The 27,212-nt window shown below is 42.8% G+C and overlaps 1 protein-coding gene and 1 long non-coding RNA gene across 2 annotated transcripts; one reads left to right on the forward strand and one right to left on the reverse strand.

The window, feature by feature from the left end:
• Positions 1-4,386: 4,386 nt before the first annotated feature.
• Positions 4,387-5,249, reverse strand: LOC130357921 (uncharacterized). Its single transcript, XR_008889325.1, has 3 exons — positions 5,172-5,249; positions 5,024-5,086; positions 4,387-4,574 (listed from the first exon to the last, which is right to left on the reverse strand). It is a non-coding gene; the product is annotated as an uncharacterized LOC130357921 (long non-coding RNA).
• A 5,635-nt stretch (positions 5,250-10,884) lies between these two features.
• Positions 10,885-25,025, forward strand: LOC130357454 (posterior protein-like). Its single transcript, XM_056560149.1, has 2 exons — positions 10,885-12,619; positions 24,519-25,025. Exons 1-2 carry the CDS (start codon positions 11,096-11,098, stop codon positions 25,023-25,025), a joined length of 2,031 nt encoding a protein of 676 aa, XP_056416124.1. The 5' UTR covers positions 10,885-11,095.
• Positions 25,026-27,212: the final 2,187 nt, after the last annotated feature.

Here is a 27,212-nt window from a genome sequence, read left to right on the forward strand (position 1 = left end):
TGATTTTTGCCCTTTATGGATTAAAACCAGACTCTGCATCAACTATGTAATTTTCCATGGGAGTTTTACCATGGATCCCACTCCGGCACGCCACAGTCCAGGTGTTAGTCCCCTTGAAACAACTTTTAAATCACTATTGTGGCCAGAAAGAGTCCCTGTGGGTTTTAAAATTCGCCTGCCCATTGAAGTCAATGGCGGTTCGCCCGGTTCGCGAACTTTTGCGGACATTCGCGTTTGCGGTTCGCGAACCGAAAATTTTATGTTCGCGACATCACTATTAAAATACACAGGTTTTTGAATACGTCCCTGAATATCTTTGAAATTCGTTATTAGTAACAGCTGTTAACTACAAACAACTCAATAGTGTTGTAACTTAGGCTGTGATTTGGTCTAGATACTGTTATCGATCCCTTCTGAGCACGACTTTGTCTAGACACAAGCTTATCAGAAACGACATGCTCCACCAGATGTTAGGGAGTCATCATCTTCTACAGAGATTGACTGAATTGGTTATACATTCTATATATTGTTGTAGCTTGAAGATCTCTAGTTGCATAATGGAGTTTTGCTACTTCCTTTTACAAGCCAACCTCAGCTCCCCGTGGCAGTTACAGAGGAGTGGCTTCCAAACTCCATAATAATTTGACATAGTCCTGGTAAATTGGGCCACACCCAAGCACTTCACCCATTGGTCAAGCTTCGGGTCATACGTTAAGCTGGTGCTTTCTGAGAGAACATCTGACAACAAATCATGTGACTGCATAACATACCATGTGAAGACTTAGACCGCGTCCACATCACGATTTCTCCATCCGAATATTGGACAGAAAAATCTGATAGAAACGGATTATAAGCATCATGTACAATCGTATCTAAAAAATTACACTCATCCGATTAAAGAATCGTTCAAAAAAAATCGTATGGTTCCCAAATTTGATCTGATTTTATCCGATTTGTTTCATAAAAATCGGATCATGTTCGTTGTCAAGGGTAAATAAAGCTTTATTATTCAATTCATAAAAGGGGAGTGTTGAAAGGATTATATCATTGCTTATGTGAATGATGATGCTGCAATTGAGGAGGAGGCAAAGGAGGTTGCATGAAGTTCAGTAGCGCCGTTATTGGTTACACCCTCTCAATACTGTTAGGGAGAAGCATGGGGCCTTTCATGATCTGTATAGCCAGCTTTGAAGATACCCTATAATGTTTCAAGACTACTTTAGAATGACTGTAAATAGTTTTGATAAGCTACTGCAGCTGGTTGGAGCTGATCTACAACGCCAGGATACAAGGTTCCAGAGATGTGTTTCTGCAACAGAAAGACTGGCTGTCACCCTAAGGTACATATTCACTATATACACTTTTTTTTTGGGGGGGGGGGGGGGGGGTGAAGGAGGTGGGTGGGGGATTTGCTTGAATATCCAAGCATGTATATTGTCTGTGTCTAGTCTGAATACTATATTTCTTCATACTCAGGTACCTTGCCACTGGGGAAAGTTTCAGCTCCCTGCACTACCAATATCGCCTTGGCAAGTCTACTGTTTGCTACCTTGTCAAAGAGACCTGTCAGGTTATCTGGGAAAAGCTGCAACCACAATACATGACACATCCCACCTGTGATCAGTGGTTGGCCATTGCTGAAAAATTTAATGAAGTTGCAAATATGTCCAAACCTTCTAAAACAGTAAGGGTCACGAAGATTGAACCCCATAAGAAGAATATTTAATTATAGGCTGACCAGGGCCCGCAGAATTGTAGAGTGTGCATTTGGCATACTGACTGCACGTTGGCGAATCCTGAACACTACTATTCAACTTTCTCCAGATAACATAGACCAAATTGTTAAAGCATGTGTAGTGTTGCACAATTATGTGACCAGTTTGGAACCACTTAACATGGACCCAAGTGACAGCGAATCCCAGCTGGACAGTTTACAAACTGTTTCTGCACGATCCACCAGAGCTGTCCTAAATATCCGTGAACAATATGCAGAGTACTTCATCAGCCCACAAGGCAAAGTTCCATGGCAAGATAATCTTTAGGTATGTAATTGGTTTGAGGAGCTTTGGGTCCATTCATGGGGGTATAAAACCTCAACAGAGTAAATGTTTCCCAGTTGCCTATAGTAACCAATCAGATCGCTTCTTTCATTTATAAAAAAAAAATGCCTCTGCTAATAAGAAGGTATCTGATTGGCTGCTATGGTCAACTTGCCTACTATTTCTTTGCACAGCTTTTGATAATTCCCCCTTCCCCTTATAATCTTCTATAAATGTACTAACATTTATTATTTTTTCTTCACAGACTTCATCTGGAGGCGTTTTGCACGGTCATCAAGAACCAATTATTTAACCCATTTTAATACATTTTGTCATTTGTTAAACTAATTTTGTATTTGTGAACTTAAAATAATGAAGACATTTTTTAAAAAGAAATTTCTTTACTTTATAAAAGTAAAAAACATTGTACAATAAAATGTAAACATTACCCACAATTGGGTAAAAATCTAAGAATATTCAAACAAATCCTTTGAAAAACAAACAGTACAGGTATAAATTCTGCTGGCATTTTTTTAAACCTTCACAAAAAAGGTTTTAATTACAATGCTGGTATATTTTGCCACGTTGACAATTTACCCTACATAGGGTGTTTAGAAATATATAACTTTAAATAAAACTTTTAAAACAAAAAGCAGCAAAAAGGGGCATACTAGTGCATATAATTCCATGACTCTCTACAATCTCCATCAGAGTATTGCTCTGCAAAAAACTTGAGTGTCACCTTCTTCCTCCTTTCGTGTGCACGGATCATCACACTGCACTCAGCCAAGTTTGTACATCTCTGTGGCAGGTGATATTGCTGAGCTCAGTGTGATGATCCATGCTCACAAAAGGAGGAAGACGACTGAACCAAAGGACCGAACAGCAACGGGGTAACAGAGGCAGGTGAGTTCTTCACAATGGACTCAAGTTCTTGGCAGAACAATACTCTTTGGGGCCTACAGCTGTTGTCAAAATACAATTTAAAGAATCTCCACACACCAACAATACTGAGAGATGTAGTTTGACAAAAGCTGGAAGCTGCCTGGTTGGGAAACATGCAGATTGAGATAGGTGAGAATCCTCAATAAAGTGCTATAGATAATTTAAAAATGTTTTTTTAACCAACCAAAACTCACTGTCTGAAAAGATCTCTAATGAACCTGATTTCTCAATCAGTGTGAGAAACAGTGGAGTGAGTTTCCAATAGCATTTGCTTTTGGAAATTCACACCAATGTTTCTCATGCACTATTTGAGAAAGCTGGTTCATATTGTGCAAAGACAAAAGTAGCTACAAATTTTGGAATTGAACCTCTGATCCCCGAACAGGTGTGCTTTCCTGGACATATTGATGAGAGTAGGTACGAACATTGGGATACTGTGTTTGTACAACTTGAGGTTGACCATATTGAATGAAACGCTGTGGTATACTTGGAGGCACACGTGTCTGGGGATCTAGCGGTTGATATTGTTGCATTGGTGATGGTTCATGAAATGTGGGCGTTTGGCAGTGCTTTTTGTCTATCCCTGCCATTAAATTAAGAATTTATCCCTGAAAATATAATTTTTCAGAGTATGTCATTGTAGACATACCAGGGAGTAGTGAGAGAAGGAGTTGATGATCTGCATTTTCTTTCTCACCACTCCACCCTCCATCCAAATGCAAAATCCTTAAATCTTGGGACATTAATCGACTCTCAAAGCTGTCCTATATTTTTTGAAATCCCTCTAACATTAAGCTATCACTAAAATCATGGTCTTTTCGTTGGCGTCTACTGGCATGCATAATTTGATGCTGTATTCGATCTGCCACAGACATGCGAGCTGAAGGTTCTCCTTCTACTGGTGGTGCAGTTTCTGATTGTAGTGTGGAACCCTCAGTCTATTCTTTCTGTTCTGTCTGTAATGTTGAAGAAAGACTAGATGTTGTCCTGAAAATTAAAAAAATATAATATTTCAAAGGCATATAGTGGATGATTTATCAAAACCTGTGCAGAGAAAGAGTTGAGTTGCCCATAGTAACCAGTCAGCCTCTGTTTTAAAGATTCATGTGAAAATTTCACTTTCGAAGTTTGAAGCATTTTCGAAGAAATTGTAGACTATTGGCATGCTTGTACAGTGTAAGTTTGGAGGCACCAGAACCACTTTTAGACGCTTGTTCGTCTTTAGTACAATATCTTTTAAAAGCATCTCTTACTGACCGCCATTTTTTTTGCATCTTCTCATCTAATGAAAACAATACATTTTTGATTAATTACATAGGATAAACATTGGAAATAAAATATCTAAACATTTAGACTGTCAAACAAACCTAATTTAGTCTTGACTGAGGAAGACAATGTTTCATAGTTCGGAATTAAACATTCCCCCACTTCCTGCCACATATTTCTTGTATGATAATTGTCTGAGTGTTTTTCATGGGTATGATCCCACAGTGCTGGCCGATCTTGGACTAATAGGATTAATTCCTCAGTTGGAAAGTCAGGCACCATTTCACCCTCATTTCCCTTTGATCTTTTCTTTTTTTGGGATACCTAAATTAAAAAAACATAATTGGCCTAAGCACAAATTGAAACCAAAAGGCACAGGACCAATAAACAGGAATGGAGGGTGAATTGGAGGAGAATTATCAAAACCTTTCCATCGGAAAAGTTGCCCAGAGCAAACAATCTGATTACTTTCATTTTGCCGAGGTCTTGATAAAATAAAAGCAGCAATCTAATTGGTTGCTATGGGCAACTTTTCCTCTGGACAGTTATTGATAAATCTCCCCCATTGTGTTCAAAGCATACTACTATGATCAACCTTCATGATGAAACGAAAAAAAGCTACATACATGAAGAGATCCCTGGAAATATATCAATTATACAATAGATCCTTGGAAATATTGGCAAGTTGCATCACCATGAATGATGTAAAGTTTGATAGGGTTTTGTGGTACCCTTGAAGGTTAAACTAGTCTTGAAAAGATGAACATACTTACCCCAATTGTACTTTGACTGGATGAAGGCTTCTTTGATTTCTGGCTTGTGGTAACAGAAGATGCCTAAAATACAAATTAAAATTCATGTTTACATGCTAAAACTATGTAGAATAAAATAAAAAAAAAAGTAAAATAAATATAATAAAACCTGGTTAGTGGTAGGCAGATGGGGAGATTGACACCGCTCCTCCGGCTCTGGGCTAAACCTTGCCTGAGTCTATATATAATGGCAAATATAAAAGCAATTTTAACCCCTTAAGGACCAAGGACGTACCGGTACGTCCTTGGTCCTGCTCCCGTGATATAACGCGGGGTTACACGGTAACCCCGCATCATATCACGGCGGGCCCGGCGTCATAGTGAAGCCGGGACCCGCCACTAATAGCGCGCAGCGCCGATCGCGGCGCCGCGCGCTATTAACCCTTTAGCCGCGCGCTCAGAGCTGAGCTGTGCTGAGCAGCTGCCGGTTAACTCAGTAGGCTGTTCGGGATAGCAGTGGCGAAATCGCGGCATCCCGAACAGCTTACAGGACAGCGGGAGGGCCCCACCTGCCTCCTCGCTGTCCGATCGCCGAATGACTGCTCAGTGCCTGAGATCCAGGCATATGCAGTCATGTGGCAGAATCATCGATCACTGGTTTCCTATGAGAAACCAGTGATCAATGATGATCAGTGTGTGCAGTGTTATAGGTCCCTATGGGACCTATAACACTGCAAAAAAAAAGTGAAAAAAAAAAGTGAATGAATATCATTTAACCCCTCCCCTATTAAAAGTTTGAATCACCCCCCTTTTCCCATAAAAACAAACACAGTGTAAATAAAAATAAAAATAAACATATATGGTATCACCACGTGCGGAATTGTCCGAATTATAAAAATATATCATTAATTAAACCGCTCGGTTAATGGCGTGTGCGCAAAAAAATTCAAAAAGTCCAAAGAAGCGCATTTTTGGTCACTTTTTATATCATTTAAAAATGAATAAAAAGCGATCAATAAGTCCTATCAATGCAAAAATGGTACCGTTAAAAACTTCAGATCATGGCGCAAAAAAATTAGCCCTCATACCGCCCCATATACGGAAAAATAAAAAAGTTATAGGGGTCAGAAGATGACAATTTTAAACGTATACATTTTCCTGCATGTAGTTATGATTTTTTCCAGAAGAACGACAAAATCAAACCTACAAACCTATATAAGTAGGGTATCATTTTAACCGTATGGACCTACAGAATAAATATAAGGTGTCATTTTTACAGAAAAATGTACTACGTAAAAAAGGAAGCCCCCAAAATTACAAAATGGTGTTTTTTTTTAAATTTTGTCGCACAATGATTTTTTTTTCCGTTTCACCGTAGATTTTTGGGCAAAATGACTGATGTCATTACAAAGTAGAATTGGTGGTGCAAAAAATAAGCAATCATATGGATTTTTAGGTGCACAATTGAAAGAGTTATGATTTTTTTAAAGGCAAGGAGCAAAAAACGAAAATGCAAAAACGGAAAAAACCCCGTTCCTTAAGGGGTTAAAGTTCAACTGTGCTTTTGCCTATGACATTTTAATAACATTTAAAAAAAAAAAGGGTACATACAGTGCTATGGTCAGATGAACATGGACTCTGCAAAAAAATAAAATAAATTATATACACACAAATCATTATGCATAGCTATATATATATATATAGACAAAGAATAAGTCAGCCAGCACTTTAGTTGATACCAAACTATTATATGGACCTGGCCTACAGGTGCATGCTACTAGGCTAGATATACAGCAACAGAAGAATATAGCAGCACACTGACAGCACAAAGATATAGGTGCAACATGAATATGCAGTTAAAACATGAAAAGCTATACAGCTATGGTGTAATAGATGCAAATGTGAAACTATGAAATAGTGAGGCACTTAGCTCGCAAATTTGTCTCTGCCGGCGGTCAAATAGCTTGGACCGTCCCACCGCGATAAGGTGGCCTCCCTTGGCACCCCACCCACCTCTATCAGGTGTGTATATAAGGTGTCTTGGATGTTCCAGACCCTGACATGCTTACTGAACTGTTCACACAGAGGCATATTCACAGTGTAGGGTCCGTCCCAAGGAGGCCACCTTATCGCGGTGGGACGGTCCAAGCTATTTGACCGCCGGCGGAGACAAATTTGCGAGCTAAGTGCCTCACTATTTCATAGTTTCACATTTGCATCTATTACACCATAGCTGTATAGCTCTTCATGTTTTAACTGCATATTCATGTTTCATCTATATCTTTGTGCTGGCAGTGTGCTGCTGCACTCTTCTGTTGCTATATATATATATATATATATATATATATATATATACACACACACACATACATATAGGGGGAGATTTATCATAATATGTGTAGAGCAAGGGTGGTGCATTTGCCCATGGCAACCAATCAGGTCATCTCTTTCATTTTTAAAGTGGCCCGTTAAAAATTAAAGAAGCGATCAGATTGGTTGCTATGGGCAACTGCACCACCCTTGCTCTACACGTTTTGATAAATCTCCCCCAGATACATTACACACACACACACATATATATATATATATATATATATATATATATGTATATATATATATATTATACACACACCCCATCTATATCTAGGTATCCATATCTACACATATTGATATTCACACATAAATTTACCCCAATAAAGGATTCCTGCGTATATCCTGGTTCTTCATCTTCATCATCATCACTAAACATCTGTTTAAACACAAAAAAAGATAATAATGTGAATCTACTGAGACATACATTGTTCTGGAGATGTCTAAAAAGGTGGTGCAGTTGCCTATAAAAACCAATCAGTGATTTACATTTTGAAAAGGCCTCTAGAAAGATTGGTTGCTATGGGCAACAGCACCACTCTTCCACTGCTCAGTTTTGGATAAATCTCCATCTGTGAGAGCATGGTGCAAAAAGAACAGCAGGAGCCCACCCCAATCACCACACAATATTGGAAGTACACAAGCAAGCATGCATTGTAAACACATGGTGAAAAAAGAAAAACAGCAGGATCCCACCCAAAAACATTATAAAGTTATCATTGCAGCTTTCCACTATATAACCCCCTATCCCCCAAAGCAATATAAAGTGCAATGTTGAATGCAAGAAAACATGGTAGCAGCACCAAACAGCCAATTTAATGTGGCTAGACAATGAGAACACAGACAAGATAGGAAAATAAAAACATGCATAAAACATGGGGAAAAAATCCTACACAAAATAAAATGTTTGCAAATTATATATTGATAACATAAAACATCTATTGCATAGAGATATCTGAGGAAACTTACTTTCAGAAGGGTACCTCACTCCTTGGGTGCATCAAGATGGTGTCCAAGCTTCACAGACTAGTTGTGTGTAGGGGGAAGGTTGCTCTGACCTTTATATATAGAGCAGAGACTGCTGGGTGGAAGATTCTCAACGTTTCTAGCAGTTTCCAGAACTTGCTGGACCATTCTGTGGCTACTGCGCATGTGTGAACAAAAATTACGGGTGCGATTAATCTGATGAAATCGCACAGTTAAAGATTTTATCCAATTTACATTGAACTTCATTATATCTTTTTAAGATATGATTTGAATCCGATTTTCAGTCTGGGGGAAAAATCGTTGTCAAACCCGATTTCAGACCCGAAAAAAAATCGTTTAAAATCAGATGCGGATCAAATCGGATGTGTATAAAAGAACCGATTTTTTCATGGAAGTCAATGAATCAGACTTTGGGTACGATTTTATACGATTTTGATTTCTGAAATCGTGGGCTCAGGTCGGATGGAGAAATCGTGATGTGAATGCAGCCTTACAGGTCCTTGAGACAACCTCTCACAGGTCCTCTGCTCTATCTATACATTAGGATCCTGTCTATACATTAAAGCAGTATACACAACATTCTGGAAACACCAGGGGGAAACCATGCAGGGGAGCCCCCAGGTCACTGAGGGTCTCAACCTGACAGGGCCTAAAGGGTAGTAAAGGACGATGTCCTGTAGTACCTAATCCTGATCATGTACATATCATTTTTTATGTGTCTAGGACCTATATATCCCTAACAAATAGCATTTATATGTTGCTCATATGCTTTTAGTTCTTGCCTTATGGAGGGGGGTGTGTCCGTCTCTCTCCCTCACTGTGGATGACTTATCTGCTCTGAGTCTGGGAGCCGCCTGGCAGTCTGCAAATCACTGAACAGTAGTTTTTATGCATACATCTGTTCCTAGTAAAGCTGGATGCTTATCAACATAGTTGTCACTATGTGTGTCATTCAGCTTTCACAGACTCCTGAATGTCTGATCAGCTTCTTCGTCATTCAGGAGTGACAGAGAAAGCTTTGGCTGTTCAAGCATGCTGGGAGTTGCATTGTAACAGCTGGAGCTGCAGTGTTGTAAAGCACTGTGTTAGAGCAGTTGCCTTCAGCCGTTGCAAAACTACAATTCCCAGCATGCCCACACATCCTTTGTCTGTAGTGTGGCAAGAGCTGGAGGCACAGCTGGAGAATACAAAGCTCTAAAACAGAGTTTTACAAAGATTGTACCTCCAGCTGCTGCAAATCTAAAACTCCCATCATGGGAGTTGTAGTTTAGGAACAGCTGAAGGCTGTAGTGGTGCAATGGGGATCTCCTATACTAACTACCAATGCACTTAACGGCCGGTATCCAGTATGCTGCAAAAAACAGAGTAGTCTGTCTGCATGAAGACAGATGACCCCTGGTGGCAGCTATTTTCATTTTTTATTTATTTTTTGTAAAATTGACATTTTTTTTTTTAAATAAATGTATGTTTAAAAAAGTCATCTTATCAGTAGTACTACAAAATGCAAAAAGTTATTTATGATAACAGTGCCTCTTTAAGTTGTAATGGCAATAAACCTCATACATTTTCCATGTTAGGTAAGTGTTGCAGCCAACATTGGCCACACTAATATAATTTTGATGTGTTTTTATTATGGACTCGAATATATTGGAATGCAGTGGAATTTTCATGGATGGAATGGTGTAGGGTGTCTGCAGGACTGGCTTCAAGAACTGTGGTTGATGCAAACAGCTGATTAGACAATCATTTGCTTTCATCCTGTTTAAAGCCATACGATAAGCCTGGCACCTGAGTGATAAGAATAGAGGGGAGCTACAGTTCCTGTTGCCTCAAATAATAAGCCATAAAACCAGCCCCTGCCGTGTTGGATACAATGGACTGCAAATCATCCTGTCAGCCCACCAAGGTGTGGTTCTCAAGGAAACTTGGATATCTATCAACACAGTATGGGACAATAAAGAAGACCCCCCCCACTCAAGAAGACATCAAAAGGACAAGAACTGATTGCAATGCAAATAAACTGTAACTGTTCTGATTGGCCATGGAGATATCTTGGGATGGGCAATGTATGGGTTATGTGTGTGGATGACTGCTATATATGTGTTACTCATAGGATGATGAGTTAGAGAGCACTTCCTGCCCCCTTCCTTTCACCTTCCCCTCTTCCTTGCACCCCTATCCCTTAATTAGTTAGGATCCCCCTTTGTATTTATATGTATATGTGTAGTTTGTAATAAACCCCTATAAAGATTCAGTTGTCCTCAATCACTTAGTAAGGCACCCCAAAAACAAAGCAGTTTCTACATTTGGCACCCCAGATGGGACTGTGATTTAAAATTCAACAGAGGATCCACAGGAAAGGAATCTGCTTTGCTCCAAATTTCTAAGAGGAAAAGATCGAGGAACGAGGAATCTGGATCTTGGATACAAAGGAAATCCTGGTGAGTGTATTGTTTAATTTATGTTATTTGTAAGCTGATCCTAGCAAGTTTAGTGTAACTATTAATCAGGTTGTGTAGGACATTTTATTGGTAGTGATTAGTTATAGTTGTAAAGGAAGTGTGACTTGTTTTGTGTTTTTAGAAGTGAGTTTTACATTGGAGTAGGCCGAATATATGTTGTGTGAGACCATTGTTCTAGATAAGTTACTGGTCAGGTGAGGCCTAGGTTTTGCTTGTTGTTGTGGGAGTGGTTATATTGTTAGCTTTGTTTGTTGTATATTACTGTATTGTTAATATGGAATTTGTGGAGAAGTTTGTGGAGAAGCATGCCTCTGCTAAGTACCAGACATGTGCAGATGGATCTCTGGGAGATCAGTTTATGGCATTGAGGATGCAGTGCCAGGAGTATAATGGTAACATTGATTGTAAAAAGAATAGCAAGAAGTGGAAGAAAGAAAAGTTAGGTAATGAAATCTTATTGCTTATGAAAATTAAGGAGATAGCGGAAGAGAAGGAGACCAAGTGGCAGAATGAGAGGAGGCAGATGAAAGAGAGTTTAGATAAGATTGCAGAGTCTGTTCTTGAAATATCTGCAGAGTCCAGTAATGAATTGGGAAATTTAAAGGCAGAAATAGATGAATTAACCGAAAGAAACAAAGGGCTGGTGGAGTTGGCAGAGAGGTATGAGCTTAAGGTTGGCTCTAACAGGTCCCATTTATTGTCTTTAGAGAATAAGATTAGTCAGATGGAGGTGATGATAGCTGATTTAGAAGGGCAGCTGTCTAAAGCAAGATCCCAGCTAATCAGCCAAGAGCAGCACATCCGCTCCCTTACATTGCATAAATGTGGAGTAACAAATATCTGCACAATTTCCTCTATGGGTGGGGGCGAGGTAACAGGCATGGTAGCTGATAGTCCTCCAGCATTGACCATCCAGGACAGACTCCATTTGTGTAAAGTTATTGGAGACTGTAATACTAGCGAATCACCCATAACTTTATCCAATAGGTTTGAAGCTGTAGTGAAGCAGTATCACCTGGATAACAAAGATGCCTGGTCTCTGCTCCGAGCTTGGCTTCCAGGGCCACTGGCAGCGCAGTTAACATCTGCCCACATAGATGATGACTGTAGAGGTGCAGAATTCAGGAGGAAGGAGCTGCAGCGTGTTTTAGGTGGGCGAGACATTAGGGGTGAAGATGCCCTAAGAAAGTTGCGGTTCAGGCGATGTGATGATCCGGTCATGTTTTGTAATGATTATCTCTCCCTATATAAGTCTGTTTATAACTGCCCAGAAATGTCTCAGGATGATACCAATTTCCTCTATTCCATGGCAAATAGATGTAATGTAGATTACACCACGAGATTGGCGCTGAGAAATACCAGCTCCCATGAGAAATTTATCAATATTTTGAGGGACTGGTGTGAAGGGTCTGGAGACAGGAATGAGACACCTGAAAACATATCTGTTGTTTATAGACCTAGGAGGAAATGGTGGGTTAGATATTGTTACAAATGTGGGAGACCAGGACATATTAAAAGATATTGTGAGACATCTAATGTGTATCCTGAGCCTATAGACCATTCATCACAGCAAGAGGTTAGCAGCATTCAGCCAGAGGGGGAGAATACCACCCAGAATAAAGAGGTCACACAAAGGTGTGAAGAGATGGGTGATATGGAGACTGACCCTGTTACATTTGCATCAAAATCCCCAACAAAACAGTGCCCTAATGTAAATGAAGAGACAAAGAAACAGAAAGACACATCCCCTTGTGAACAGCAAAAGGCAGGCAGTAATATCCCAATGTACAATCTATGGGTAAATCTGCCATTTTTACTATTCTTGAGTTGGTCACAGATTGCTCTACCCCTATTGATTAATAGCACAGCACAGTCTGCTAATATGTGTTGGTAAACATTGAGGAACTTTGTGATATGGACATATTGGTATAGATATAAATGACAGAACTATATTTGTTTTACATGTGTGTTTTTGTATTCTAATTGTGTTTGTGTTTCCTTACAGACTGACCACCATTGCCATGTGATGTTGCAGCAAAGATACTAATCTCTATGCTTCTTCAACAGGTTATTCTAGTAAATAATCTAGTGTATTTGGCCAATTCACTTATTTAAAGTCCACGTGGTTTTATCAATGAGCTCAAGTGTAGAGGGTCAATTGTTTGCAAACAATTATTCAAAAATTTACATCCCATTGTGATGTGAAGGTGTTGTACTAACCTAGTGTTTTTATATAGGTGTATGTATGTCTGTTTTTGTTATGTCCTTTTCCAAACAGGTCACAGACTTCAATCATGAGCTGTAGATTGATAATTGAAATGTATAAAGAGCGACCACTACAAATCTGGGATTCCGGTGGGAATGATATAGAATTGATTAGACCTTTACTCAGAATTACCTAAAGATGCATCATGAGATAGATAAAAGTTGAGTTAATCTATGATATATTTTATGTTGTCTGTTTATGTCCTGTTCATTGTGTATCTTGTGTCGGCATTGTGTTATTTCTTTTATGCTCCAGATGACCAGGAGTATGTTTTTTTTTTCTATTAAGCATATAATTTTGCTTTTGAAACAGCTGTGTTCATTGCTTAGATTATTATTATTTATTTTTTTTGCTTTTTCCCTAAAAATATTTCTCTTCCAATGCATTCTACCTTTTATTTTTTGATTGGTACCAATTTGTTTTTTTCTTTTGGTACCAAAGGGGCGTTAAAATGTTTATTGGTCCAAAAAAGTTAATTGGTGTTAAAGATTTTAATGATTTTTGTGAAACCTTTTTTCCATTTGCATGCATTCGGGTTATATATATAAGGGAATTGGTGTAACAAGCCCAATCAGGGATAAAGCGAGTGCAGCCATTTCAGGAGTTTACCTTGCTTGTTAAATCTAGGAAATGTCTTCCTCCCTTTCAGTTATTTAGGGATATGTCTTAATGTTAGACTAGCAAGAAGGAACCCAGCTTGGATTTGGATATTAGATGCACAATGCATGGAGGAAACACCATATAGGCCATGAGTCACTACAATTTAGCTGTATTTTCAATGATATATAGGAATTTTGATATTATGGCATATATTATATTATACTGCTAAGAATCTGATACTGCTCTTGTTCTTTTGTTCCCAGGATCCTTTGTGAAGCAAAGACAAGATTGGCATGTGCTGGTTCCTGGATGTGTATATAGGCCATACATGTGATGGCAACTAAATGAATCCCTCTGTCGGTCTAAGATTTCTTCAAATAATCCTATTAACAATTAAAAAGCAATGGTCTATCTACTGGTCACCAAGAGAGATCAGCTGGTGCAAACATGGCAAATTACATTCAATGGAAAGTGCCAAAACATGATGTCATGGAACATATACCCATAAACTTAATTTGTTCAAAGAAATGAGAAACCCGATGGATACAGTTTCAGCTTATGAGTTTGTTTTATACATGTAATCATGATATTGCCTTTTACTATTATGTATCTGTCAATGACACAGGTAGCTGTGTGTATAGGGGAACATGATATTTTATATAATTTATGTTGTTGGATACCCATTGATAGGAGTGTGAATGTGAGTGAATGGTGCAATGTTCATTTATGCCCAGTCTCTTCAAAATTGTTACCTCTACCAGTATGGCCCTGAGGAGGATCCAGAAGCTAAATGGACTTTTGTAATCTAGAGGACTGTGCAGAAGACTGTGGACTTCATTTTGGGTGTGGCTCAAGTGTTTGTGTGCCATTCAGGCCCAAAGGGGCGTATGTTGCAGCCAACATTGGCCACACTAATATAATTTTGATGTGTTTTTATTATGGACTCGAATATATTGGAATGCAGTGGAATTTTCATGGATGGAATGGTGTAGGGTGTCTGCAGGACTGGCTTCAAGAACTGTGGTTGATGCAAACAGCTGATTAGACAATCATTTGCTTTCATCCTGTTTAAAGCCATACGATAAGCCTGGCACCTGAGTGATAAGAATAGAGGGGAGCTACAGTTCCTGTTGCCTCAAATAATAAGCCATAAAACCAGCCCCTGCCGTGTTGGATACAATGGACTGCAAATCATCCTGTCAGCCCACCAAGGTGTGGTTCTCAAGGAAACTTGGATATCTATCAACACAGTATGGGACAATAAAGAAGACCCCCCCCACTCAAGAAGACATCAAAAGGACAAGAACTGATTGCAATGCAAATAAACTGTAACTGTTCTGATTGGCCATGGAGATATCTTGGGATGGGCAATGTATGGGTTATGTGTGTGGATGACTGCTATATATGTGTTACTCATAGGATGATGAGTTAGAGAGCACTTCCTGCCCCCTTCCTTTCACCTTCCCCTCTTCCTTGCACCCCTATCCCTTAATTAGTTAGGATCCCCCTTTGTATTTATATGTATATGTGTAGTTTGTAATAAACCCCTATAAAGATTCAGTTGTCCTCAATCACTTAGTAAGGCACCCCAAAAACAAAGCAGTTTCTACAGTAAGACTGTAGGTTTCCACATTACTATACTATGTAATATATGTACTGTACTGTGTTTTGCCGTGCCCCACCCTGTTCAAATACAGTTCAATGTGTAAGACATTATTTTCCATCCTTTTTCAGCTCGGGTACACTGTGGGATATCCCTACCCCTACTGCAGATCAGCTCTACCAAATGATTTTCTACAAAAGACAAAAAATGGCAAAAAAAAAAGGGGATACACAATGGGATAGATTTATCAAAACCTGTATAGAGGCAGGGCTGGATCATCATTGGCACTCATGGAGCACCTGCTCCGGGCCCCTAGCCTGCAGGGGGCTCCCGTCACATTCGGGACATCCCGGTATCCCGAAAAATCTTTTCAGTACACAAGGATGCCCCGGTTACCTCTCTGTGGCCCCGCTTTAACTTTAAAAACGCAGGGGCCGCCAGGAGGTAGCGCACGCAGGGACGTCACTGACCTCCCGTGCGTGCGCCCATAGAAGAGCAGAGGGAAGCGGAGCAGTGAGGAGGACGCACGCAAAGTAAGTTACCACTCACCAGCACGTCATCTTCAGTGTTCCGACCACCGCTCCTCTCCAGTCCCGGGACCTACTGCTATGGCCCATAGGCCATAGCAGTAGATCGTGACCCCGAACCGGAGGAGTGGTGGTCGGAACACTGAAGTGGGGCAGTAAACAGGCATACAGCCTCCAGCCATACAGCCATACACTGTATACGGCTGAAGGCTGTATGTCTGTGGGGGAACTGTACTGCACCTAATGTGGGGAACTATACTGCACCTAATGTGGGGGAACTATACTGCACCTAATGTGGGGGAACTATACTGGACCTAATGTGGGGAACTATACTGCACCTAATGTGGGGGGAACTATACTGCCAACCTAATGTGGGGGAACTGTACTGCACCTAATGTGGGGAACTGTCCATTTTAGGAACTGTCCAGAGTAGGAGCAAATCCCCATAGGAAACCTATCCTTCTCTGGACAGTTCCTAAAATGGACAGAGGTGTCAGCAGAGAGCACTGTGGTCAGACAGAAAGGCAATTAAAAAAGTAATTTACAAACCTGAAACAAAAACTCTTGCCCGGACCTTCTAGGTGAGTATAAGTAAACTATAATTGAGTTTATAATTATAGAATAGATTACTGGGTTGTGCTTCAATAATAATGTAATTTATATGTTAAAATGACAACGTATAAAAGGTTACTCCTCAGAGGGCCCGTGTGTGGAGAACACATAAAATACAGGCAATAGATAATAAGTACATAGAATAATAAGCATATAATTATAATACTGACATAAATATGTGGTTTCTTGTGTGTAACAAGCAAATGCCTGTTATGAGATAAGCAGATACCTATTGCACAAAACAAGCCATAAGCAGAGCCTAAATATTACAATACTTAAGTGGCTATTTCCCACATTAGAATATGCATATGTATAAATGTGTCCCTTTTTATGATACTAGACAGTTTGTAGCAATTTAAATAATGTTACCGGTCTTTTGTAACAACTCGGGCAGTTCGCACTGGAAACAGGTATTGTTGTGACAGTGCCTAGATGGTTTATGGCACTGAATCCTCTGTGCGTCGGTCCCAGATGGCGATAAAGAAATAGCCTAGCAGAGTCCTATTGTGAAGTGGTGGTGGTCATCACGGGCTAATGGCGCTGGCAGGCGCCAATGTACACAAGCTGCCGGAGGACCGTTGGCGCGGGCAGGCGCTGTAGATGGAGAAATCCTCACCGCTGGGCTACGATGCTGGCTGTGTGGGACCGAAGACCGCATGCTAGATACGAGGAGCTCACCTCGTGTTACCGGCGTGTGACTTCAGTAGATGTTGAAGCTGGAAACACTGCAACTGAGTTGGACATGTAATAGCTCGACCAGACAAATGCTGGACTGGATAGGCTGTAGTTTGCCGGTTCACAGAAGGTAACTAGCCGTCAGTAGTGGACACAATTCATAAATTGCGTTTGTGCCAGTGGCTAAGCATACAGGACTAGATGCGTTTCAGGGTTATATAATGTCAGAGCGGCCTGGCGAAGCACCGGAAGGTGTGATACGGTCCGTGGCCAGCGTCTGATAACTCTCCCACGCGCCGCTGCTCTCCCTGGCTAGGATCCGGTCTCCACGACTTGTATCCATGAGGATCTCCTAGAAGTGGCATCTGATCTGGATGAGTGTGTTTCTATCCTCTTTCTCTGTGTGGATCTGTAAATTACATTATTATTGAAGCACGACCCAGTAATCTATTCTATAATTATAAACTCAATTATAGTTTACTTATACTCACCTAGAAGGTCCGGGCAAGAGTTTTTGTTTCTGGTTTTCCCTTTTTTGCAACTAGTTATATAGTTGCATGCCCTAGTTTGACCTCGGTGTGTATTATTAATTGTGAGCTGCACATACACATCCTTTTTTTCCTAATTTACAAACCTGTTTAACTTTCTGGCACCAGTTGATTTAAAAAAAAGAAATGTTTCCTAGGGGAGTACCCCTTTAACCTGTTCAGGACCCATGACGTATGCATACGTCTTCACACCCTGGGTCTTAAGGACCCATGACGTTTGCATACGTGATGGCGTTTTCCGGTCTCTGCTGCTCGCCGGGCAGAGATCGGAACTGGATGCCTGCTGAAATCCTTCAGCAGGCATCCAGGGCAAACGCCGAGGGGGGCCATGTAGGCCCCCCATGTCGGCGATCTCCGCAAATCGCAAGGGAAATTGCCCTTGCGTTCTGCGGCGATACCGGGCTGATCGGGTCTCTGGGACCCGACCGCCCGGTAATTTCGCATGATCCCGGCTGTCGCAGACAGCCAGGACCATGCTGGAGTATCGGAGCGAGGTGGCAAGCCGGCCACCTCCTCCGATCCCCTGCGATCTGTCGGTTAGTTAACCGACCAATCGCAGGAGGGGGGGCGGTTACTTCCTCCCGTCCTGCCCGGCCCCTGAAAGTCCGGAGAGGACGGGAGGAAGACCGGAGGACGCGGCGGGGGACGGGGGAGTGCTGGGGACCGGCCCCGGTACTTACCTCGTCCGTGAAGACCCGGATCCAGACGATGAAGACGGCGGCGGCGGCTACAGGTGAGTAGATCTTCAGCCGCGGTCGGGCCCTTTACAGCAATGCACGTCGCCGTAAAGCGACATGCATTGCTGTAATAGGACCCTGTAAACTACAACTCCCAGCATGCCCAGACAGCCCTTGGCGCCTGGGCATGCTGGGAGTTGCAGTTTTGCAACATCTGGAGGTACACAGTTTGGAGACCACTGTGCCCTTCCAGATGTTGCAAAACTACACATCCTCAGCATGCCCTTACTGTCCAGGCATGCTGAGAGTTGTAGTTCTGTAACATCTGGCCCTTCAGATGTTGCAGAACTACAACTCCCAGCATGCCTGGACAGTTTTGGCATACTGGGAGTTGTAGTTTTGCAACATCTGGAAGGGCACAGATTGGGAACCACTGTATTAGTGGTCTGCAAACTGTAGTCCTCCAGATGTTGCAAAACTACAACTCCAAGCATGCTGGGAGTTGTAGTTCGGCAACATCTGGCTCTAAAGATGTTGCCGAACTACTACTCCCAGCATGCCTGAGAATGTTTGGGAGTTGTGGTTTTGCAACAGCTGGAGGCACACTGGTTGGGAAACATTGTTTCCTAACTCAGTGTTTCCCAACCCGTGTGCCTCCAGCTGTTGCAAAACCACAACTCCCAAACATTCTCAGGCATGCTGGGAGCTGTAGTTTTGCAACAGCTGGAGGTCCCCCCCCCCCCTGTGAATGTACAGGGTACATTCACATGGGCAGGGGGCTTACAGTGAGTATCGGGCTGCAAGTTTGCGATGCAGCAAATTTTGCGCGGCAGCTCAAACTCGCTGTAATCCCCCCGCCCGTGTGACTGTACCCTAAAAACACTACACTACACTAACACAAAATAAAATAAAAATTAAAAAACACTACATATACACATACCCCTACACAGCCCCCCTCCCTCCCCAATAAAAATGAAAAACGTCTGGTACGCCACTCTTTCCAAAATGGAGCCTCCAGCTGTTGCAAAACAACAACTCCCAGTATTGCCAGACAGCCATTGACTGTCCAGGCATGCTGGGAGTTTTACAACAGCTGGAGGCACCCTGTTTGGGAAGCACTGGCGTAGAATACCCCTATGTCCACCCCTATGCAAATCCCTAATTCAGGCCTCAAATGCACATGGCGCTCTCACTTTGGAGCCCTGTCGTATTTCAGGGCAACAGTTTAGGGCCACATATGGGGTATCGCCGTACTCGGGAGAAATTGCCTTACAAATCTTGGGGGTCTTTTTCTCCTTTCACCCCTTATGAAAAGGTGAAGTTGGGGTCTACACCAGCATGTTAGTGTAAAAAAAAACAACTTTTTACACTAACATGCTGGTGTTGCCCTATACTTTTCATTTTGACAAGAGGTAAAGGGGAAAAAAGCCCCACAAAATTTGTAACACAATTTCTCCCGACTACGGAGATACCCCATATGTGGGCACAAAGTGCTCTGGGGGCGCACAACAAGGCCCAGAAGGGAGAGTGCACCATGTACATTTGAGGTGATTTGCACAGGGGTGGCTGATTGTTACAGCGGTTTTGACAAACGCAAAAAAAACAAAACCCCACATGTGACCCCATTTCGGAAACTAGACCCCTCACGGAATGTAATGAGGGGTGCAGTGAGAATTTACACCCCACTGGTGTCTGACAGATCTTTGGAACAGTGGGCTGTGCAAATTAAAAATGTTGTACAGCCCACTGTTCCAAAGATTTGACAGACACCAGTGGGGGGTAAATGCTCATTTTATGCCTTGTTACGTTCCTCAAGGGGTCTAGTTTCCAAAATGGTATGCCATGTGGGGGTTATTTTGCTGTCCTGGCACCATATGGGCTTCCTAAATGCGACATGCCCCCCGAGCAAAATTTGCTCTCAAAAAGCCAAATATGTCTCCTTCTCTTCTGAGCATTGTAGTTCGCCCCTAAGTGGTGCACTTCAGGTCAACTTATGGGGTACCTCCATACTCAGAAGAGATGTGGTTACAAATTTTGGGGGGTATTTTCTGCTATTAACCCTTGTAAAAATGTGAAATTTGGGGGGAAACACACATTTTAGTGATTTTTTTTATTTTTTTTTTACGTATGCAAAAGTCGTGAAACCCCTGTGGGGTATTAAGGCTCACTTTATTTCTTGTTACGTTCCACAAGGGGTCTAGTTTCCAAAATGGTATGCCATGTGTTTTTTTTTTTGCTGTTCTGGCACCATAGGGGCTTCCTAAATGCGACATGCCCCCGAGCAAGATTTGCTCTCAAAAAGCCAAATATGACTCCTTCTCTTCTGAGCATTGTAGTTCACTCATAGTACACCTCAGGTCAACTTATGGGATTCCTCCATACTCAGAAGAGATGGGGTTACAATGTTTGGGGGGTATTTTCTGCTATTAACCCTTGCAAAAATGTGAAATTTGGGGGGAAACACACATTTTAGTGAAATTTTATTTTTATTTTTTTTACATATGCAAAAGTCGTGAAACCCCTGTGGGGTATTAAGGCTCACTTTATTCCTTGTTACGTACCTCAAGGGGTCTAGTTTCCAAAATGGTATGCCATGTGGGGGATTTTTGCTGTTCTGGCACCATAGGGGCTTCCTAAATGCAACATGCCTCCCAAAAAACATTTTAAAAAAACGTACTCTCCAAAATCCCCTTGTCGCTCCTTCGCTTCTGAGCCCTCTACTGCGCCCGCCGAACACTTTACATAGACATATGAGGTATGTGCTTACTCGAGAGAAATTGGGCTACAAATATAAGTATACATTTTCTCCTTTTTCCCCTTGTAAAAATTCAAAAATTGGGTCTACAAGAACATGCGAGTGTAAAAAATGGAGATTGTGAATTTTCTCCTTCACTTTGCTGTTATTCCTGTGAAACACCTAAAGGGTTAAAACGCGGACTGAATGTCATTTTGAATACTCTGGGGGGTGCAGTTTTTATAATGGGGTAATTTGTGGGGTATTTCTAATATGAAGACCCTTTAAATCCACTTCAAACCTGAACTGGTCCATGAAAAATTGTGAGTTTGGAAATTTTGTGAAAAATTGGAAAATTGCTGCTGAACTTTGAAGCCCTCTGGTGACTTCCAAAAGTAAAAACACGTAAATTTTATGATGCAAACATAAAATAGACATATTGTGAATAAAAAAAAAATTATTTGGAATATCCATTTTCCTTACAAGCAGAGAGCTTCAAAGTTAAAAAAATGCAAAATTTTCAAATTTTTCATAAAATGTTGGGATTTTTCACCAAGAAAGGATGCAAGTTACCACAAAATTTTACCACTATGTTAAAGTAGAATATGTCACGAAAAAACAATCTCGGAATCAGAATGATAACTAAAAGCATTCCAGAGTTATTAATGTTTAAAGTGACAGTGGTCAGAATTGCAAAAAATGGCCGGGTCCTGAGGTGTAAAATGGCTGGGTCCTTAAGGGGTTAATACTGTGTGTATGTTTGTGATGTGAATTGAATTGAAAAAAGTCATCAACTCCTGTAACATGTAACAAACAGTACATTCCACAAAAACGAAATGTATCGGGACACTGGGAAGATAAAACCCTTCATACCCTGCTGGAAACTGTTAATTGTGATACAACCTGAAACACAACAGGGCACCCTTGCTGGCTGTAAAAATAAAGTTTCATCTTCAGCCATAGGCGTGCGCAGCAAATTGCAGTAGGGTGTGCACCCTAAAGCACAAACTCACGCCGCGCGCGCATGTGAGTGTATGTATATATATATATATATATATATATATATATATATATATATATATATATATAAACAAGCAAAAAGAAAAATAGCCAGCACAACAACCTAATACACGGGTGCACGCTGCTGTGGCAAATACATGATATACAAAAAAAGAGGATTGCAGCAGCCCACATTGGTCAAAAAATTGAGGCTCTTAGCGCACTTTTTGATCAAAACATGTCCCCCCATCCACCACGCGGAGGTGGCCTCATTTAGGATGGGACCCTAGCACAAATTCCAAGCCTAACGCTTGAATGCACTCACCTCTGCTGGGCATATAGCCTCTGACTGGGTGGCATGCTGGATCCATTAACAATATAAAACACCACCTGTGGAAAAGGGGGAGGGGTGCACCGCTAAAGAGATTGCCATTCCCCCTGAGTTGTACAAACAAGCAAAAAGGAACATAGCCAGCACAGCAACCTAATTAAAGGGTGCATGCTGCTTTGGCAAATACAGAGAATATAAAAAAAGAGGATTGCAGCAGCACGTGTCCCCCCCATCCACCAGGAGGAGGTGGCCTCATTTAGGATGGGACCCTAACACTCATATCCACTCACCTCTGCTGGGCATAGAGCCTCTGACTGGGTGACATGTTGCGCTAAGAGCCTCAATTTTTTTGACCAATGTGTGCTGCTGCAATCCTCTTTTTTTGTATACTCTGTATTTGCCACAGCAGCGTGCACCCGTGTATTAGGTTGCTGTGCTGGCTATTTTTCTTTTTGCTTGTTTGTACAACTCAGGGGGAATGGCACCCTCTTTAGCTGTGCACCCCTCCCCCTTTTTCACAGCTGGTGTTTTAAATTGTTAATGGATCCAACATGTCACCCAGTCAGAGGCTATATGCCCAGCAGAGGTGAGCGGATACGAGCATTAGGCTCAGAATTTGAGTTAGGGTCCCATCCTAAATGAGGCCACCTCCCCGTGGTGGATGGGGGGACACGTTTTGATCAAAAAGTGCGCTAAGAGCCTACATTTTTTGACCAATGTGTGCTGCTGCAATCTTCTTTTTTTTGTATACTATATATATATATATATATATATATATATATATATATACACACACACATACACACACACACATATATACACATACACAAATACACTCTTGCTTGCATGCACACATACATAAACAGACCTGCACAATTTGCTCATGATCTCTATGGGGGACATTCATAAAAGTGTTTACCCATTTTTTTTTCCTTTTATTTGTCGCTAAAAAGTCGCAGTTGCGACTACACATTTTTCTTTGCGACAATCATTCTTCAGAGCGAGAAAAGCAAAAATATTGATTTCAGCTTTTGTAAGCAACTTTCACAAATCAGCTTATGGTAGTTAGAGATTTATAAAATGCGAATGTCGCAAAAAAGTCGCAATAAAGTGAAAGTTTGCTTACATTTACTCCAAGAAAATCCTGGCTTACTAAAATACCTCACCTGAGACTTCCGGTTCCGGCGCGGCCTGATGTAGACGGCGCGCGCCTGTGCTCCTCCACCCCCGGCTCATACCAGCTCGGTACCGCTGCACTAACGGCCTTCGGAAGTCCCTGGACACCACCCGATACCTCTGCCAGACCGAGGGGATGGACAGGTACCTCCAACGTGGCGGCTCCTCCGGTCCATCGCCGCCCGCGCCTCCCCAGCACACGCCGCAAGGCGCACCTGTCATGGCGGCGGCAGCAGGACAGAAGCAGCGGCCCGCTTCGGGAGTCCCCACACTGCCACCAATGAATGATACCTGCGTGGGGACGCCGGGGACTGACGGGGCGACACTGCATGGCGGCTCCCAACAACCGGCACCACCTGCAGTCCCAGAAATGGCGCAGCCCGGCTCTTCAAAAATGGCGGCGGCCGCATCGGGGGCGACATCACGGCCACCACGGACGGAGGGGCAATTGAACTCTGAGGTAACCGCAATGGAAGTCAGCCTGCCAGCTGACCCACACTTGGGAATGCACACTGCCACCGTGGGCCCCTCACTCCCCGGGACTACTATTGCAACCCCTCAACTTTCCTCAGGGCCGGCTTTTTCCATAGACTATTAGCACCTGGCGAATGAAATGGCGCTGCGTATTACCCCAACTGTAGGAACATTGTAGAGGAGGTCTTAAAAGCAACTCTCCAAAAGCTAAAACTAGAAGTACAGGAACATACTGGCCGCCTATCAGAATTGGAGCACAGAACCTCCCAATTAGAGGATACCGACTCGGTTGCAGCTAAACGCCTACATGACATGGAATTAGAGATGACCCGCATTGGCGAAAAAATGGAAGACCTAGAAAATCGCTCTAGGCGCAATAATTTACGTATAGTGGGGGTTAAGTAGCACCTCTCGACCTGCAACGCTTTTGTGAGCGAGATCTTCCTAAGTCACTTGGCCTGTCTCATCCCTGCAGGGTGGAACGTGCCCACAGAATTGGCCCGGCTTTACCCCCCAGCCTAACCGACCATCTTCCACTCCGGAAACCCGCCCCCGTCAAGTCATTCTGCGACTACTGGACTACAACGACAAAGTTGATATTCTGAGGGTGTACCGCCGTCTGTCACAACCCCTGGAAATTCATGGAATGCGCCTGTTGATTTTTGAGGACTTCTCGGTAGAAGTGGCGAAACAAAGGAGGGCCTTCAGCACTGTTTGCACAAAGCTCATTCAGGCGAAATATAGATTCCAACTGCAGTATCCAGCCACCCTGAGGGTGTTCCATCCTGACGGCTCTACTACCACTTTCAAGACTCCAGAGGAAGCATCTTCATCAGTAGACCAGCTGCTGTCCTCTTCTTCCAAGTCATCTTCCCGTCTACCGGCTCGGACACCCACTCGTCGTTCCAGGTCACCGAGGAGGAATCATTGTTCCCGCTCAGCACCTAGAGACTCGCAATTCTCCGCAAGCCAAAGACACTGACGTAGACGTCATCGCTCTCCAGGTCGTGGCTATGACAGCGACAGGCGATCTTCACCTGACTGACCACAGCTGTTCCTTGTTCCTGATGACTTCATCTTCTTGCCTTTGAGCCTTCTGCTGGGACTTCGTGAATGATGAACCGGACGTTCAGGTTTTCTCTTTATTTTTATTTTCCTCGCCTGTATGACGCTGATATGCAGAAGGTTTCCAGTGTTGCTATATTCCAACCCGGCTTTGGTGCTGTAGTGCTACACTGCCGCACGGCAGGGTTGGCCTTTCACCTGCCTGACTGAGGGACTCGACCATCTTAGAAGGGGTCGGGGGGGGGGGGGACATGGGTGTCCTAAAATGTATGATATTACTTAGATGCCTATGTCGGCCGAAAAAAGGAGGTCCATTATCCAAAAGGAAGGTGTCGCTAAATTAGCAACACTTTCTAGGATTTTTTGCAGGATGGTTTACTGTTATTTGCTTGTGTGCTGTTTTTGTTTTGTTTGTTCTTTCCCACAGCTCGGAACCTCCAGTGGAAACTACTGCCTAGTTTATTATCTGGCACCTATCCTACCTTACAGATACTTTACATGGTATTACTTATTCAGGGTCATGTTTGGTATGCCCCCATTGCTGCTGTGCCCTTTCATATCTACTTACACATATAATATCTGCACAGCCCTTCATGAGGGATTGTCTAGACTGTCTTGATTTACCATGCCTAACATAATATCGTGGAATGTCAAGGGTCTTCGCTGCCCCCAAAAATGAAGACTTTTTATACGATACTTGAAACGATTCCACCCGGACATTGTCCTCCTCCAAGAAACCTACCTAGCTGACTCAGACTTCTTTAGGTTACAGCAGCAATGGGTGGGGCAGGTTTTTGGTTCTCAGGCCCAGGATGGGAAGGCAGGAGTTGTCACCTTGATTCACAAATCTTTTGCATTTAGTCTTATATCACACGACTCTGATGATGAAGGCAGGGTCTCACATTTACGACTTGACCATAATGGAGAGATCTTTAGTATTTATAACATATACGGTCCCAATGGGGAAAATAAGTCCTTTTTGCACGCTCTAGCGGACAGAATTCATGACGATAACACGACGAACAAAATAGTGGGGGGCGACTTTAACACAGTCCTCGACCCCCTGGTGGACAGAAAGGGCTCGACATCTCAAGCAATCCCCATACGTAGACTGTGTATTGCCCCCTTTCTTAGATCAATTGGGACTGCTAGACGTGTGGAGAATGTCCCATCCGGACGATAGGGAATTCACCCATTTCTCCAATGCCCACTCTTCCTGGTCTCGTATAGACTACCTACTGACATCTCCGGAACTTTACCATAAAGTTAGCTCAGTAGACATTGGAGAATTGGCGTTGTCAGACCATGCCCCTCTCTGTCTACGGCTCTTGCCCTCCTACCCCAAAGGGACAGATATACTTTGGCGTTACCCCTCACTTTTGGCCAAGGATGATACCTTCCTCGAATTGCTTAGGGGTTGGTGGTTAGAATATACCGTATATAATGGGGAACACCGCTCAGACCCAACTCTGTTTTGGGAATCGGGGAAGGCAGTACTAAGAGGAAAATTGATGGCACACATGGCCCAACTAAAACGCACCTCTCTGAAAAATCTGAATGAAGCCAGTGCTCGACTGAGGGATGTCTATGCCACCTTTGTAGCCCACCCTACTATTCAGAACCGGGAGGACTGGAAATCGGCTAGAGCCAATTTTGAATTGTGGTGGGATAGAAGGGAACTGTTACGCCGAGCGCTCCGGGTCCCTGCTCCTCCCCGGAGTGCTCACGGCGTCTCTCTCCCTGCAGCGCCCCGGTCAGACCCGCTGACCGGGAGCGCTGCACTGACATTGCCGGCAGGGATGCGATTCGCACAGCGGGACGCGCCCGCTCGCGAATCGCATCCCAAGTCACTTACCCGTCCCGGTCCCCGGCTGTCATGTGCTGGCGCGCGCGGCTCCGCTCTCTAGGGCACGCGCGCGCCAGCTCTCTGAGACTTAAAGGGCCAGTGCACCAATGATTGGTGCCTGGCCCAATTAGCTTAATTGGCTTCCACCTGCTCCCTGGCTATATCACATCACTTCCCCTGCACTCCCTTGCCGGATCTTGTTGCCTTGTGCCAGTGAAAGCGTTTAGTGTTGTCCAAGCCTGTGTTACCTGATCTCCT

This window comes from Hyla sarda, chromosome 2 (genome assembly GCF_029499605.1).
Source record: "Hyla sarda isolate aHylSar1 chromosome 2, aHylSar1.hap1, whole genome shotgun sequence".
Classification (NCBI taxonomy): Eukaryota; Metazoa; Chordata; class Amphibia; order Anura; family Hylidae; genus Hyla; species Hyla sarda.